Raw genomic sequence first — 14,973 nt, 5'->3', positions numbered from 1 at the left:
TAAAATTTAAAGCATTTTTGATAGAACAAAGTCAAGTACCTCAAATTGTATGATGGTGTTCTCATTCACATCCAGGTCACGAGTGGTAATAGAATGCTCACCAACTTCATTTGAAACAAATACCATAGCTGAATCTTCCTCGCTGTTAGGGAAGAAAACAACAAGAAATCCATTTGGGCAAAAGTTCATTGTCATTTGTAGAGAGTGATGGTTTTATTTTAACATCTCAGTTAAAGACTTACGGGGCTCCTTTTGAAGAATATGGACAATAAAGGCCAATGTTACCACCAGGATAGAAAAACCAATTGTCTTCTCTGGGTCCAAAGTCAAATGTATCCAGAAGCATCACAGGGTTGTTTAGATTATTCCCATCAATAATGAAGTCATCAACAATCCAGATTTCTTCTTTCTTACCTAAGGCATTTTTGGATAAAAAAAAAGTTTTTCCAATGGTGGAAATTGGAGGGACATTTTTGCTCGTTGGAAGAAAGTGAAGGACAGAAAGGAATCAGTAACAACAGGTTAAATATATGCCTTTGGGACAGAGAAACACAAACTATGCAACAGTGTATTTAAAGTATGAAAGAATCAAGCTGTCAATCATATTAAGTTGAGAGCAGGGAACAGCCTCACTGATTTCAGAAAGCTGAGACGGTCTGTGAAATTGTGCTCCCCTCCCAGTCCCAGTGGGTGCTACAGACCCTCTGCTGCCAAGAATGGGATTTGAATTATGTTTTCATGGTTTAGGAGAACCTGTAAGATACCTGAATCTGTGAGCACAGGTGGTCAAGCCTGCGGATTTAAAACTGAGGTATACTAGTCGATTCGAGGAGCAACTCATGACCTTTTAGAGTCAGCTCATGACGTAGCATCATGCTACGGTCAGGCCAAAGGACTGTGGTCATGGAAACCCTGGCCTGATGCATAATTTTATTTAATTGTTAAAACTACACAGAAGAAGATACTCTGTGTTATGTACATTTTTTAATGTTTTTCAAAACTTTTATGTTTATTTGAAGATATGTGGAACTATCCAGAAAACTAGTAAAATCACTCCGTAGGCTGTCAGAGAATTTGATTCAGCAACACAGGCTGGGTGTTGAAGGAAGATACCTACAGAGTAGGGAGGAGGACAAACCCAGGCTGTCTTTGCAAAGCGCTGTTTGGACTCAAGGAAACAAGGAAATAAGACCATGCCAAAGCAGAAACATCAAGATTCCCCAAGGTTGCTTCTTCGCTGATTTCTACTTTGACTACAATTCTTACCAAGATTTATATATTATATATAAATATATATATAACTTGTAAACAGGAGCTTGTAGAAATAACCTGATGATTTAAATGAAGTCACATGTGTCTCTCTCTCTCTCTCTAATCCTATCACTGTTCTTTCTTTTTTGGTACATTCTTTTTTTGTTTTTAAAGACTTTATTCATTTGAGAGAGAGAGAGAGACAGAGAGAGCACAAGCAAGGGGAGAGAGGCAGAGGGAGAGGGAGAAGCAGACTCCCCGCTGAGCTGGGAGCCCGACGTGGGGCTCAATCCCAGGACCTGGAGATCACGACCTGAGCTGAAGGCAGACGCTTAACCATCTGAGCCACCCAGGTGCCCCAGCTATCACTGTACTAATTCTAGTAGCTTTCTTCTCTTTTCTTGTTTTGGAAGCAGTTGGTGAAAACAATAAAGTAAAAGGTAAGTAAAATTCCAATCATAACATGAAGACAATGATCCTCTGGATTGTGAAACTTGGTTGCATTTATTTATTTATTCATTTTTACTTTTATCTGGTGATTATAAAAGATTATTTTTTCTGTTCGTAATAAGTTAAAAATTATTTCTGGCTTACTAGTATAAAATAAATACTCAGGTTAAATTTTAGAGATAGCGGTACATTTTTCTTATTCATTTCTGTGTTACCTCTGCAAAGAATACGCTTAATGGGATATCTCCATGCTTACTCAGAGTAAGGCCATTAAATGCATGATTTGGTAGAGTCTGGTCCTTTATAATCAGCAGTTAATAGAAATATTGGAAGCAATAAAACATTACGAATTTGTAGAATCATTTTCTGTAGCCATCTGAAAATGCTGTTAAATTATACATTCACTTTAACTTATCACTGAGGCGGGGGTATGTGATAAGAATATTTTATCTAAGGTACTTTCTGCTTGGTGTAAGTCCCTGTCACTTTGTCATGGTATTTTGCTGCAATGTTGTTCTGTCTCACTAATGAAATGCCACACTCAGAAGAACTATTTATTCCCAAATGAATTCAGCAGGAATGTAGTTACAATTGAGGAGTGACTAACGATAATGCTACATTTTTTAAAAAAGATTTTATTTATTTATTTGAGAGAGTGCACCCACGAGCAGGGGGAAGGAGCAGAAGGAGAAGCAGGATCCCCGCTGAGCAGGGAGCCTGAAGCAGGGCTCCATCCCAGGACCCCAAGATCATGACCTGAGCTAAAGGCAGATGCTTAACCAACTGAGCCACCCAGGTGGCCCAATGCTCAATTGTTTTTTAAAAACCTTAGCTCTGTAAGGGGCTTTAGCTATATTTACATCATCAAGAGAACTTATAAGTCAAATACAAAGAGACAATAAAGATACATAAAGTTAAATATTCATTGAGACTCCTCTAGGTAAAATGTGTGTTATGGACAATGAAAACTACTCAGTTGACAAACACTTCCTCCACATCTTAGAAACAAACATGGTAAAATGCCATCGTCAGTTTTGATCATAGGCGAACATGTGCATTCTTACCATTATTATAAGGTTGCCAGAGTCTGAACCTTGTAGCATTGGTCTGGGCAGTATATGGCAAGGGAACATTAATGAAAAGTATGTTGGTTGTCTGAGGGAAGTAAAATTCGTCCATCAGGTGCCAAGTGATTCCCCCATTGATAGAGAATTGTAATAGAATAGAGTGAGACCTCTCCGGGGTACCTAGAGAGAAGACACCACAGGCATAAAACATACTGTGATAAAAGTAGGTTCTAAGACTATTTTTTTGGCATCGATGCATAAACTGACTTATATTCCCCTAGAGGCTTTAGTCCAAGTGCTTCGGAGGCAGCTTCAAGCAACGTCAGGTGGAGCTTTCCGGATGATTGTATCTCAAAACGCACACCAGATCTCAGATTTTCACACAACAGTATCTCCCTCTCTTTCTCAGATATGAACACAGATCTTTCTGTATTTCATTTAGGAAATCTTATATCAGAGAATTTTGCTTCCACGGGCATCACAATTTTACAAATAGTCAAACACTTAAATCTCAGGATACAAACAAAAATCTACTTGAAAGCTTATTATATCCAAAGGGCGTTATTTGTTGAGGAAATGACTTAGTTAATATGAAAGGTCATAATGGCAAAGAGTTGTCTTTTGGGGGTTCACACCTATAAAAGAAAATTCAAAATGTCCACAAGCTAAATTTTTAAAATTTAAAATTCTTATACCTAGGAAGTCGTGGTGGAAAAAAGACTCAGGGACAGAATGATAAATCTAGCTACCATAGAATTAGTATGATTACTACAGCTATATGACATTTTTGCAAAATCAGTAGTTATCTTACCCTTATATTAAGATGAATTTACATTATAGAAGCACATCTATGAACATTTATTTACTTATATTTATGTCAGCTCTTCCATGTAACAGAACTTATGGGCCTCAAATCTATCATTTCTTTGTGGGGGAGGAATTGTGTAAGGCAAGGGGGAGTTCTCTTGAAGAGAAATAATGAATTCTACCCATAGAAACGACTTACCTTTTGCTATAAATCTAAGTGAAAACTGGACATACATAGTATTGGTACAGTCCAGATCTCTTGAAATAAGCATCCTCAGTCCTTCCTGAAAACACAAACATATACGTTAAACAACCTTATTTCATCTGCAGAATTATTTTCGTTTGACTTTTATACACCTAACTTGCATTAGCTAAGTAACAGATACATACATGTAAGGATCCAGAAGCAATGGTGGGTGCAGTTGAAAAGGAAAAATGGATCATTTCCCCTTTCTTAAGGCTTTCATTTCTTAGGACTGCGTAACCCAGTTTCATTGTCTCAACTCGACATCCCACTTTGCTGTGACTTTTATAAAAAGCAGTGCAAAAATGACAGCATTCCCTATCTGCAGGCTTTTTTAAAAAGAAGCCTCCTTTGACCACAGCACCCCATGAGAGGAGTAATGAGGAAACAGATGGAAAGTCTCTGCCAAGTGCTCCTGCTGGAAGTTGGGAACTAAGAGGTAACTTTTTCAGTGTTCCAGGGAGTCGTAGGGACTTACTACTCCTTTGTGCACTCTGACCACGCTGGGAGGCTCTCATCCAGGCTGACACAACACCCTCCCGCTGGTCAGGTTAAATAAGGCATAATAAGCGAGTCCCCATGCCTCGGTTATAACTGCTCATGCAGAGAAGCCAAAGAAGGAAGAAAGCGATCACATTAGCTTTGGTAATTTTTTCTGCTAATTAACTATTTCTGGTTGCCTGGGACTGACGGCCCCATAGCTTGTTTTCTCTGTGTGTACCCAGGACTGCAGTGATAGCCAGTAAAATAGAATTTCACTATGCAAATGTCCTAAGGTACAAATAAGCCTTTTAGCATCTTAGCTGTGACTTATGAATGAAGTGACTCTTCGGTGGTATAGGACTGTGTGATACTGAGTGGACACTTCCTTCCTTCCTTCCTCCCTCCTTCCCACCCTCCCTCCCTTCCTTTCCAGATTTATTTATTTATTTGAGAGAGAGAGAGAGAGAATGAGCAGGAGGGGCAGAGGGAGAGAGAATGTGAAGCAGGCTCCTTGCTGAGCAGGGAATCTGAGGCAGGGCTCAATCCCAGGACCCTGAGATCATGACCTGAGCCGAAACCAAGAGTCTGACGCTTAACCAACTGCGCCACCCAGGCACCCCTGGATTTCTTAATTGTCAACTAATAAACACCAAATGTAATTTTAGCTAGAGAAAGCAAATTCGCCCTCTTTCTTTTATTACCCAGCACAAAATCCTCAATAACTGAAAAACTTTAAATAGAACTAATTTTCTAATAGCAACCGTATTATTGAATTATTCAATGCCTGTAATATGCCAGGTTCTAAAATAGACACCTTTTTCCTTTAACACACATCGCACTCGTAAGGGCAAGATATTATTATCTTTATGATACAGAGAAGGAGACTGAAACTCAGAGACAGTAACTTGTTCAAGATTGCAGAGCTTAAAAGTGTTGATGGCACAATTTGAGCCCAGATTTGTCAGACTGTGTAACTTATCTTCCAGCCTTTATTGGATACCAGTGTTTCGTTTATTAAATCACCTTTTGCTTTTGGGAGAAGAAATCCAGATAGTGCTAAATTTAGAGTTTGAGAATTATTTAATACTGTCATGAAAAAGTAGCGGCATGTATACCTGTCCCTGAACTTCACAAAGCATCAATTCAAACTTCCAGGATTGAAGGTTGCCCTGTAAAAGCCTTATATTTCCAGTCTTTGTTGTTTTTTATTTTTACCCTAATAACTCACTGCCCTGCTCAGCCCGTGACACCTGGTCAATGCCTGTTCTTCATGTTTCACTGTTGAGAGACACTCTCTCCCGTGTACCCTGACAAGCACAAAGCCTTGAATGGTTTTACATCTTGGTGCCACGTGGAGGTTGAGGTGATGAGGAAAGGTGGCTTCTTCAACTTGCAAGGAATAAGCTTTGAGGTGGGTAGTTGAAAGATCCAGCTAATAAAGATCGCTTGCTAACATCAAGTTAAAGGATTATGATGACTCCTCCCCCTTGATTATGGAACTTAAGTATGAAATTGTTCCCATGGGCAAATACATATCAGCCATCAAAGGACCATTGCACACTACATCTTGTAGGAACAGTTATGTTGAAAGTGGGCACAATGTATATGAAAGTATCTTTCATGTTTGTAGTATTTGCTTGTAGCTCAGCACTTGATATTAATTACATGTTGGAAATGTCAAGCCCTGCTTCTGTGCATATTCTAGTTCACACGGATAGGTTTCTTTTCCCATCTCTTTTCCAGGTTCATTAATCCATTTGTACTAAATGTGGGAGTTCTTTGGCATATAAGAGCTATTTTAATAGCTGATAGTACTCCTGAATCTATAAACATTCAAAAGAGACGATCATTTCCTTTTTAACGAAAGAATGCCTTTCTAGGTCAAACTGCACCCTACTGAATGGCCCACTCTACATCTTGCAGAGCTGACAAGCAATACGTCTAATACATATAATGCTTGGTTGCTCTTGCATTTGGATGGCTAAAGGGAAAACAGAAAACACTCTGTGTCTTCCTTCTTCTTAGGCTCTAGGGACCAGGTTAAGCCCACTGCTTAAAAATTTATCAGGTAAAGATATTTAAATCATGAAAAGTCACAGGGCTCCTGCTTTTTGGTCTTGTCAATGCTACAAGCAGATCGGAAGTGAGCTAGTGGTAATCAGAGCTAATGCCTCCGACAAGACTGAAAAAACACACACGTAAAAACCAGCAGCTTCCATCCTGAAATGTGGATGGAAAGGACTTGTAAATCTCTCCGACCCCCTAAGTGTTTTTTCTCTCTCTATAGCATGTATTCACATAGAAAGATGCGCCAACCAGTACAGTGTTTCACACAATTGCTTAACATCCCTCTCACCAGACATCTAGGCTGAAATACAAAAATAGACTAACAATGTCTGAGAATGTTTTTTCACTTGATTCAAATGTTTGGTTTTCTTAAAGTCACGAAAGGGCTCTATTGGCAGGAAGGAAAGGAAAAAAAAAGAAAGGAAAAAGCAAAGACCTTTTATAAAATCATTTTTTTCAGTTCTGCAAGTTATATATTCAATAACACATAAAACGCTACATTCTAGAATTCAAGATTCTAGAAACTGCATACGCATAATGTGTGTGTGTGTATACATATATGCATACACATACACACACACACACATATATAATTGCAGCAGAAAGTAATGAAGGTCTGATCACCAAAGCAGAGGAAAGATTTTATGCCTAAGTGATGCTAAAAAATGATTATGCTGAACAGAGGAGAAAACACGGTCTGGACTAGAAGACAACAGCCTTGTATAAGATAATGCACCATCTGAGCAGGTTCAGAAACACATTTGTGTGGAGCAGTGAGGGAAGGAAGGAATCTCAGTAGCAGAGTAGAGAAGTAGAATCTTATCTGACCCCTTTAAAAATAAGTGATGTTCCAGATTTGATGGTTTCACCATTCAGATTCCCCCTCTCGGCACCATACACTTCAGGCCAGAGATCGGGATGTAGGTTCCCGTTGAAATCATCCTTAAGAATTGAGGGCAGAGGAACGATGGGCACACAGTAGGCACCACCAAAGCCCCGATCACATCTAAGAGAAAAAAAGGAGTGGAGGAAAGGCATTATCTGTCGTGAGTTCGAAAGCCATTTTTGTTTTTGCATTGTGAAAAAGAAACTGCCAGTTTCATTGACTTACACACAGTGTCCGGCATCGCAAATCCCTCGTCCCGAGCACAGCCAGGGGCACCCGGATGCCAGCACGACATTATCAATAGCCCACGTGTCAGCCCCCACACTGTAGTTGGACTGAATCCATCGGAACCGGGTCCTGGGAGATCTAACCAAAGATAACACACTTGGTTCGACACGCACCCTTGAAAGCAGGAGAACATTTCTTTTAACTCCCCTTTCACTCTGAAGAGCCCTCCTCCAAGTTCTAGTTCCCTCTTGGAGACACTTAGTTCTCACACCAAGTGTTGGATGCTCTTTTCTGCTGAACCCACCAACGAGAGTAGAAAACATGGTTTGTAAATATCTCACCCTTCCTTTCATACAAGTGTCTCCTAACTCACCTGGGGTGGGAAAGTTATCTCAGACTAGCGATTTATTATGTGTTTGAACTACGCACTGAATCTGGGGTTTTGCTTTCAGGCTTTTCCTGCCATTTAGAACGAGGAAAGAGGCGGAATGCATGAGAAACACGAGGAGAAGCTGGAATCTCACGAAGTTCTGGGCATGAGGTCCCTGCGCTACTGTCTCTAAATGGTTTCTGAGACTGGAAACAGAAACCCCAGGGATGTCTGCCTCCGTGTTGGTGCCTGAGGCCTGGCTCCTGAGAGGTGAGGGCCCGAACGATATGATGCACGCCCGCGTTTTCCATTCTATTTGCAATCTGCTATTTGGAATTCACTGTCAGAAGATCACCTTATCCAGAAATACATGCAGCCTGGGCCAAACCGCAGTAGCAGCCCCTCGCTTAGGAACGGGCTGCACAGCAGAAGTCGGTGAGTCACTTATTTGGAATGTGGAATCTTGAAGTAGAATTTCAATAGTGACATTTCAAGTGCCGTTGTTTCCCAACACAAATTCTCCCTCAGCGCAACATGGCTGCTGGTGTGGTGGCTTTACCTCCCCTAACACCCTGCCGGTGATTCCCCAACGAAGGGAAGGTCCACGCCAAGTGGCAGCATGCCTTCCCACAAGCCCTCTTCACCCCACAGGCTCTGCTCCCTCACTCAGTTCAGAGATGGGCGCCTCCAGGAAGCTCCCTCAGTTAGGTAGTACCCCTCCCCCTGAGTTTCAATAACATCCCTGAGTATTATCAATGTCACCATTTTATGTCATAAATAACTGCTGAGATGTCCACTATCCTAAATAGATCTTTGGATCCTGGCGTCAGCTTATTCATTTTGCATTGGAGTTCTAAAACACAGTAGATATTCAATAAACGTTTGTTGAATAACAATAAAGCGAATAAATGAGCTCCCAGTAAACACTCTTTAAAGCTCTGGGGGTCCACAGGAAACCATTTTAGGTTAAATGCTAAAATGCTTTGGTTTCCTGCATTTTTTCTTCTGCCATTTGGTTGTACACCTCTCAGTCAGAATCGAATCAGCAAAATGGAAACCACTGTGAGTATTTAATCTAGACAGCGTTAACACAAGGACCTGGAGGTACGGTCAGTGCCAGAGCTGAGAAGCCAACAGCGGCGGTGAGGAGACCAGAGCTGGGCGAAAGCTGGGAAGCCGCTACAAGTCCGAAGCTGGAGGGACACAGGGAGGAGACAGTGTTGGGGGTGCCCAGGGGCCAGGGTCCCACAGGGGGCCATCTCTGGAGAGCGGGAGCCACTGAAGTTGGCCAAGATGCACTTGAGACAGAAAGGGAAAGGGAGGGATACCCTGTTTTATCTCCGTTTCCACTCTGCTTATCTTGCCAGGTTGTGCCACTAAATCTACCAGGAAGCCAGCAGATGCAGGAGCCTGGTAAACGTAGCCTGCAGAAGCCAACATGCCTATAATTCAGAACAGCGTAGCGGCAGGGTGAGGCAGGGACCGGAGGGGAGCAGTCCCAGGACGGCACGATCTCTGACCAGCCGCCCCAGGACACATCAGCTCCTAGAAGGATCCCCAAATTATCCTAATGCCTAAATCACAAACGAGGGAGCCTGCTATAAGCCCTAATACAACTCTTGAATGTGATCTGAAATCCCAGGGAGGGGAAGAAAGATGTAAAAACAGTATGAGCGTTCCAAAGGAACCAACTTTTTACTCTCACTGTGGTACTGAGAATAAAGAAAAAAAAAGAAACTAAGGCTACTATTCTTCCACATGTGATGATTTCACATACTGCTCCATGTGAACAAATATCACTCTGGTTATTGGGTATTTTTACAACAGAACAAGATTATTTTTACAACTGAGTCTGGTGGGCAGCCTTCCTGTTGCCAAAGAACAGAAAAGTTCAGACCCGTAAAACTTTTGGAACTCACCGACACATTAAAAAATTGCAACCCCAAGCATCTGGTACTTCCCCGCACCCCCCCGCCCTGGCAGACTCCCTGCATAATTATCGTGAGTCAGAACTGCTAAGTGGAATCACAATTATTTTCAAATGACGTGACAGGAACCTAACATTCTGACATGAAGTCACACAACAGTTCTCACATGGTGGAGAGTGGAAGGTAGACGGTGATCCGCTTCCAATTCTGGAATCGTTCTGAGGTGTACACAGAACTTTCTGCGTAGTGCAGGCAGCCAATGGTGGGAGGCACACACTCCTCGGTGACCAGATGCCAGTCCCTGCCGTTGTTTAGAGAATACTGGAGCTGGACGCTGTGGGCGTCACTGAAGGGCTTGCTGCAGCCCATGCTCATTTCAAACTGCAAGAACGTTGATGCCGACACGTGAAAGTCCCAGGTCTCGGCATAACGCGGTTTTCCTACAAAAAAGGGGAGAAGTTGAACGGTAGTATACAATGGTCCTCTCTTTGCTTATTTGGCATTTGTGCTTGTAATAAACATGCTCAGGAGCAAACAAGGATCCTGTCTTAACTGAAGTGACTTTTCATCCCACAATAACTGCTTTTATTTGGCTAGCAGAGGCTTGGACCCATGGAAGGCTGCTAATTTGAAAAGCGTGACCAACTTGGAGAGTCTTCTATCTGCAATTCTGCAAATCATGAGACACGGGAATGTCTTCCAAGAGAGATTTTATTGCTCTTTTAGGAAACCTTAGTTAGATCACGCACGAAGGATGGTTCTAAGGCAAGCTGGACGCACCAAGTTATTTTAGAAGTCAACCCAACTCCTTTCTTTCCAGAGTCTCCCTCAGCCCAGGCAGTTATGTACACAGTTTTGCATTAGAGAGTTTCCTCTTGGGTTTTAGTTAACTTAGTCCTCTAGTTAATTAAATATTCTCCCTTTATCTGGTGAAAATATATACCTATATTTTCAGTGAATATCAGAGCAGTATCCATAGAGAGACAGTCAATACCAACTTGACCTCCTTGTATTCGGTACCAGCTGGCTTGCAAATCTATGGAGCCATCAAATTTGTCTTGAAACCCAGTTTGAGAGCTGTCATTCATTCCTATAAGGACATCATCCAAGGCCCACTGGGCTGAATGTTTCCCTGAAATCCGATGAATAAAGGCAGTTAGAGAAAGTTCGTTATATAGCTATATGAATATCTTTATGACTATGCTTTTAAATCAAATTGTCTAGGAAACTGACAGCAAATTAAGAAGCATATGGTACAATGCGGCTTTAACCATATGTTCTCAAGGCCACCGGGAAGGGTGGAGTGAGCAATAACTTGCCATGTTGGGGTTGCCACCATCGAAAAGCTGTGGCAGGGGTCTTCGCCTCCCGTGGCAGGTCAATGGAAATGATCTGTGGCTCCAGAAATGACATGAAGTCCAACTCTCGAAGCAAATGCCAGAGTATCCCGTTGTCATTTGAATACTGAACAACAAGCCCTGAGTTAAAAGACATAAATCCAGTTACTTGGACAGCTTTCCTAGAGGCAAAAAAGGGCAAGGAACAGTATTTTTTAAATGGCAAGACTGCAGCAGAAACTTCAAATTGCATCTCATAGAACGAGGGCACATTCATCTAACTTCCTAGGAATGAATTAGTAGACCTGAAGGCTCATCAATTCCTTGACAGTTTCTAGTACACCAATTCCCAGGAAATGGAAGACGAAGAAGAAGAAAACAAAAACAAAAACATAAGCTCTTTTAAAGACTATTCAGCTTTGTATGAATGATGAGTGGGCTGGTAAGGGGGACGTAAAAATCCACTGCAGATCATGTATTTGAATTTTAGATTCTGTCCTGAACATTACCAAGTCTCATCTCATTATTATACACTCAGAAGAAATATCTCAACTTCCCAGCACAAAATCAAGTAGGGCTCTTTTCTGCCGAAGCACCAGACAGTAAACAGGGCCCAATCTGAAAATTCTATTACGCAGAACGATCCTTTCACTGGCCCTTCATACTTTGTCAGGCTTTGGTAACTGAAGCTGGAATGAGGTCAAATTACTAAATAGCAAAGCAGAAAATTCACTCCCATTCAATATTAGTTCTACTCTCCTTTTTGTGTCAACCTTTCCCTCTATACCCACCCCATCTACCCAATATCCCTCCTCCACCTGTTACCACAGTGACATGATTTAGTGACCTGCACATTCAAGTTACAGGACCATATGTACTGGCCCTGCTACCTCTCCTGGAAACTTTTTTATTATAAATTTTTTTTTAAGTAGGTTCCACACCCAGGGTGGAGCCCAACATGGGGCTTGAACACCCGACCCTGAGATCGAGACTTGAGCTGAGATCAAGAGCTGGACGCTTAACTGACTGAGCTACCCAGGCGCCCTGAAACTTTTTTATTTTAAAAGAGGACAGGGAAAGGGTAAGGTTGAATGCAAAAAAAAAAAAAAAAAAAAAAAAAAGCCAATGATGGGCATCGACAGGATATCTATCTATCTATCGATCTACCTATCGATCTATCTATCTATCCACCCATCTATCTGTTGTTATTGATGGGAGGGGCAGAAGGCTTTCTTGGCATCTATCTAACTGCCTATTCCGTAACTGTTCCTAAGACTGGCACTGCATACTCATAATTGTGACTGGGGATACTGAAGTACTTTTTTTTTTTTCCCCAATTTTTAAGATCTTATTTATTTATTTGACAGAGAGACACAGCAAGAGAGGGAACACAAGCGGGGGGAGTGGGAGAGGGAGAAGCAGGCTTCCCGCGGAGCAGGGAGCCTAATGCAGGGCTCAATCCCAGGACCCTGGGATCCTGCCCTGAGCCAAAGGCAGACGCTTAACGACTGAGCCACCCAGGCGCCCCCTGAAGTACTTCCTGAGTATTCACAGAAATTATGTTAGGAAAGTTGGATTTGTTATACTAATTTTGTTATATCTTAACCTTTTTTTTTTTAAAGATTTTATTTATTTATTTGAGAGAGAGAGAATGAGAGAGAGCACATGAGAGGGGGGAGGGTCAGAGGGAGAGGCAGACTCCCCGCCGAGCAGGGAGCCCGATGCGGGACTCGATCCAGGGACTCCAGGATCATGACCTGAGCCGAAGGCAGTTGCTTAACCAACTGAGCCACCCAGGCACCCATATCTTAACCTTTTTGAAAAACTTTAAATCATTCATGAAACATATGGTAACTTTTTAATTTCCTCATTACTGACTGATGGGAAGATCTCAATACTTTTATCATGCTGGGCAACAAAGAGTTTACTAAAATTAAGTTCTAGGAACTATTAGGATAAAATATAGAACCCAGAGACAGCCTTTTAAGGCTAATTGTTAGCACATGGAGTTATTGTCACCACATCTGACAAGGGAGGATGCGAGGAACAACAATGACTAATACGCAAAAAATTAGAACTCTTAGAAGAATTAATCTTACCGTATTTAAAATAGAAGAAACCATCATTTATAATGAGAGGATAAAAATAGCTCAAAGAACAGGAATTCTCTGGAGAGAGAGCATGATGGATATAAGTGTAGAGATTGGCAGTTAAAGCTTCAGTGGGTGGCTGGCTATAGATCCATGTGTTGGAGGAAGAAAGTCACAGTAAAGTTCATGAAGAAAATGGAAGGTAGTCTGTTTCTAGTCTTTATTCTAGTTAAGTTGAGGAACTTCTGGCAAAACCCCAGTCTCCAACCTTTGACGTTTGCTCAAAATATGTCCTATTGGCTTTTAATGTGAATTTGGGTGGCTGAGAGAACAGACACTTCAAAATTTAGTTTTTCTTGTGGCTATTAATTTGCGTTGATATGGTTTATATTTAATAAGATATGAGAGAGAGAGAGAGTAATTTAGATAGTTATCTATCGGGGGGGGGGACCTATTCAGAAGGTAGGTTACAGTACCAGAAAGGAAGCATCATGAGAATAAAATCTCACTGGCTAGTCCTTTCTAGTACCTTCTACTCAAAGTATGGTCCAAGGACCAGCACCTGCATCACCTGGGAACAGGTCCTACCTGTGGTGGTTTTAAAACATGTCCACAAATTCTTTGGCATTCTTCCCTTCAAAAAGTAGAGTTTAATCCCCCCCTTTGTTTTTTTTTTTTTTTTTTGAGTGCCGCTGGACTTAGTAACTTGCATGCAATATATAGAATATGGTAGGAATGACAGTGTGTGACTTTCAAGACTAGGCCACAAAAGGCTCTGCACTTTCTCCCTTGTGCTCTCTCATGGATCTCTTGCTCTGAGGAGAGCCGGCTGACAGGTAGTAGGGACGATGTTCAAGCAGCCTATGGACAGGTCCACCCAGCGAGAAACTGAGGCCTCTTGGAAATAGATCCACCAGCCCTGCTTGGGTCTTTAGATGAGTGCCCCTCTCCTGGCTTTTGTCTTGTCTGCAACCTTATGTAAGATCCTGAGCCAGAACCACCCAGCTAAGCTGCTCCTGAATTCCTGACTCACAGAAACTAGAAGATAACTGATGTTTGTGGTGCTAAACAGCTCAGTTTCGGAGTAATTTGTTATGCACCATACCGTCACAGTCCTGCTGAATCAGAATCTGCCTTTTAAGCTTCCTAGAGGATTCAGATGTACATGAGAAGAACCACTCAAGTGGTCCATATTCCATTTGGTTTCTGCTTGCAGCCCTTCTCCTCATTAGCTTTTTTAGGAGTGACACAACCAGGTCTGCAGAGATTAGGACCCAATCCCGAAGGACAATAACGGAGGGCCTTCCAGAAGTATGAAACAATGGAGGAATGCAAGAAAGGGAAACAGCAGTATCTCTATTTTATATAAATTGCTGAGCCCCATTAGCTGTGTCATCTGACACACTGCACATCTGAAAAAAACAAAGCCATTTTAGCTCATCTCCCGAGTGTTTCGGGCATCACATTTCTCTTTTTAAATTACAACCCCATCTGTGTTCTGCCCACTCTTATTGAAAATAGCCTAATTTTGATTTTAATTCCAAATACGTAAATTAATGCTTCAGCTTGAGTAAGTAAAAAAATCTGTACTTTCATCAACTGGAAGAGATTGGTTCAAGGATTTAGGCAGATTTACATTTTAACAACCAGTTTTCAATAAAAGACTGAGAAATGCCTGTGGGATGTGAATTACATGGCTAGCAAGGAGTTCAAGAAAATGGCTCAAGAGTAGTTGAGAGAAAGTTGCTTGTTCCTAAACGGGTCC

The 14,973-nt window shown here is 41.7% G+C and overlaps 1 protein-coding gene across 2 annotated transcripts in view; it reads right to left on the bottom strand.

Moving 5' to 3' along the window:
* Positions 1-14,973, bottom strand: part of RELN (reelin) — a 516,612-nt gene that overhangs the window by 73,639 nt on the left and 428,000 nt on the right. For both annotated transcript variants that reach the window (XM_021682887.1, XM_021682888.1), the window contains exons 32-40: positions 11,101-11,259; positions 10,725-10,913; positions 9,948-10,221; positions 7,481-7,621; positions 7,198-7,375; positions 3,775-3,859; positions 2,766-2,948; positions 243-414; positions 40-142 (exon numbers count right to left, since the gene is read on the bottom strand). In XM_021682887.1, the coding sequence (XP_021538562.1) occupies positions 40-142; positions 243-414; positions 2,766-2,948; positions 3,775-3,859; positions 7,198-7,375; positions 7,481-7,621; positions 9,948-10,221; positions 10,725-10,913; positions 11,101-11,259 (1,484 nt within the window). The remainder of the gene's footprint in view (positions 1-39; positions 143-242; positions 415-2,765; positions 2,949-3,774; positions 3,860-7,197; positions 7,376-7,480; positions 7,622-9,947; positions 10,222-10,724; positions 10,914-11,100; positions 11,260-14,973) is intronic.

The sequence above is a fragment of the Neomonachus schauinslandi genome, chromosome 12 (genome assembly GCF_002201575.2).
Source record: "Neomonachus schauinslandi chromosome 12, ASM220157v2, whole genome shotgun sequence".
Classification (NCBI taxonomy): Eukaryota; Metazoa; Chordata; class Mammalia; order Carnivora; family Phocidae; genus Neomonachus; species Neomonachus schauinslandi.
This window is presented reverse-complemented; position numbering and strand designations above follow the sequence as displayed.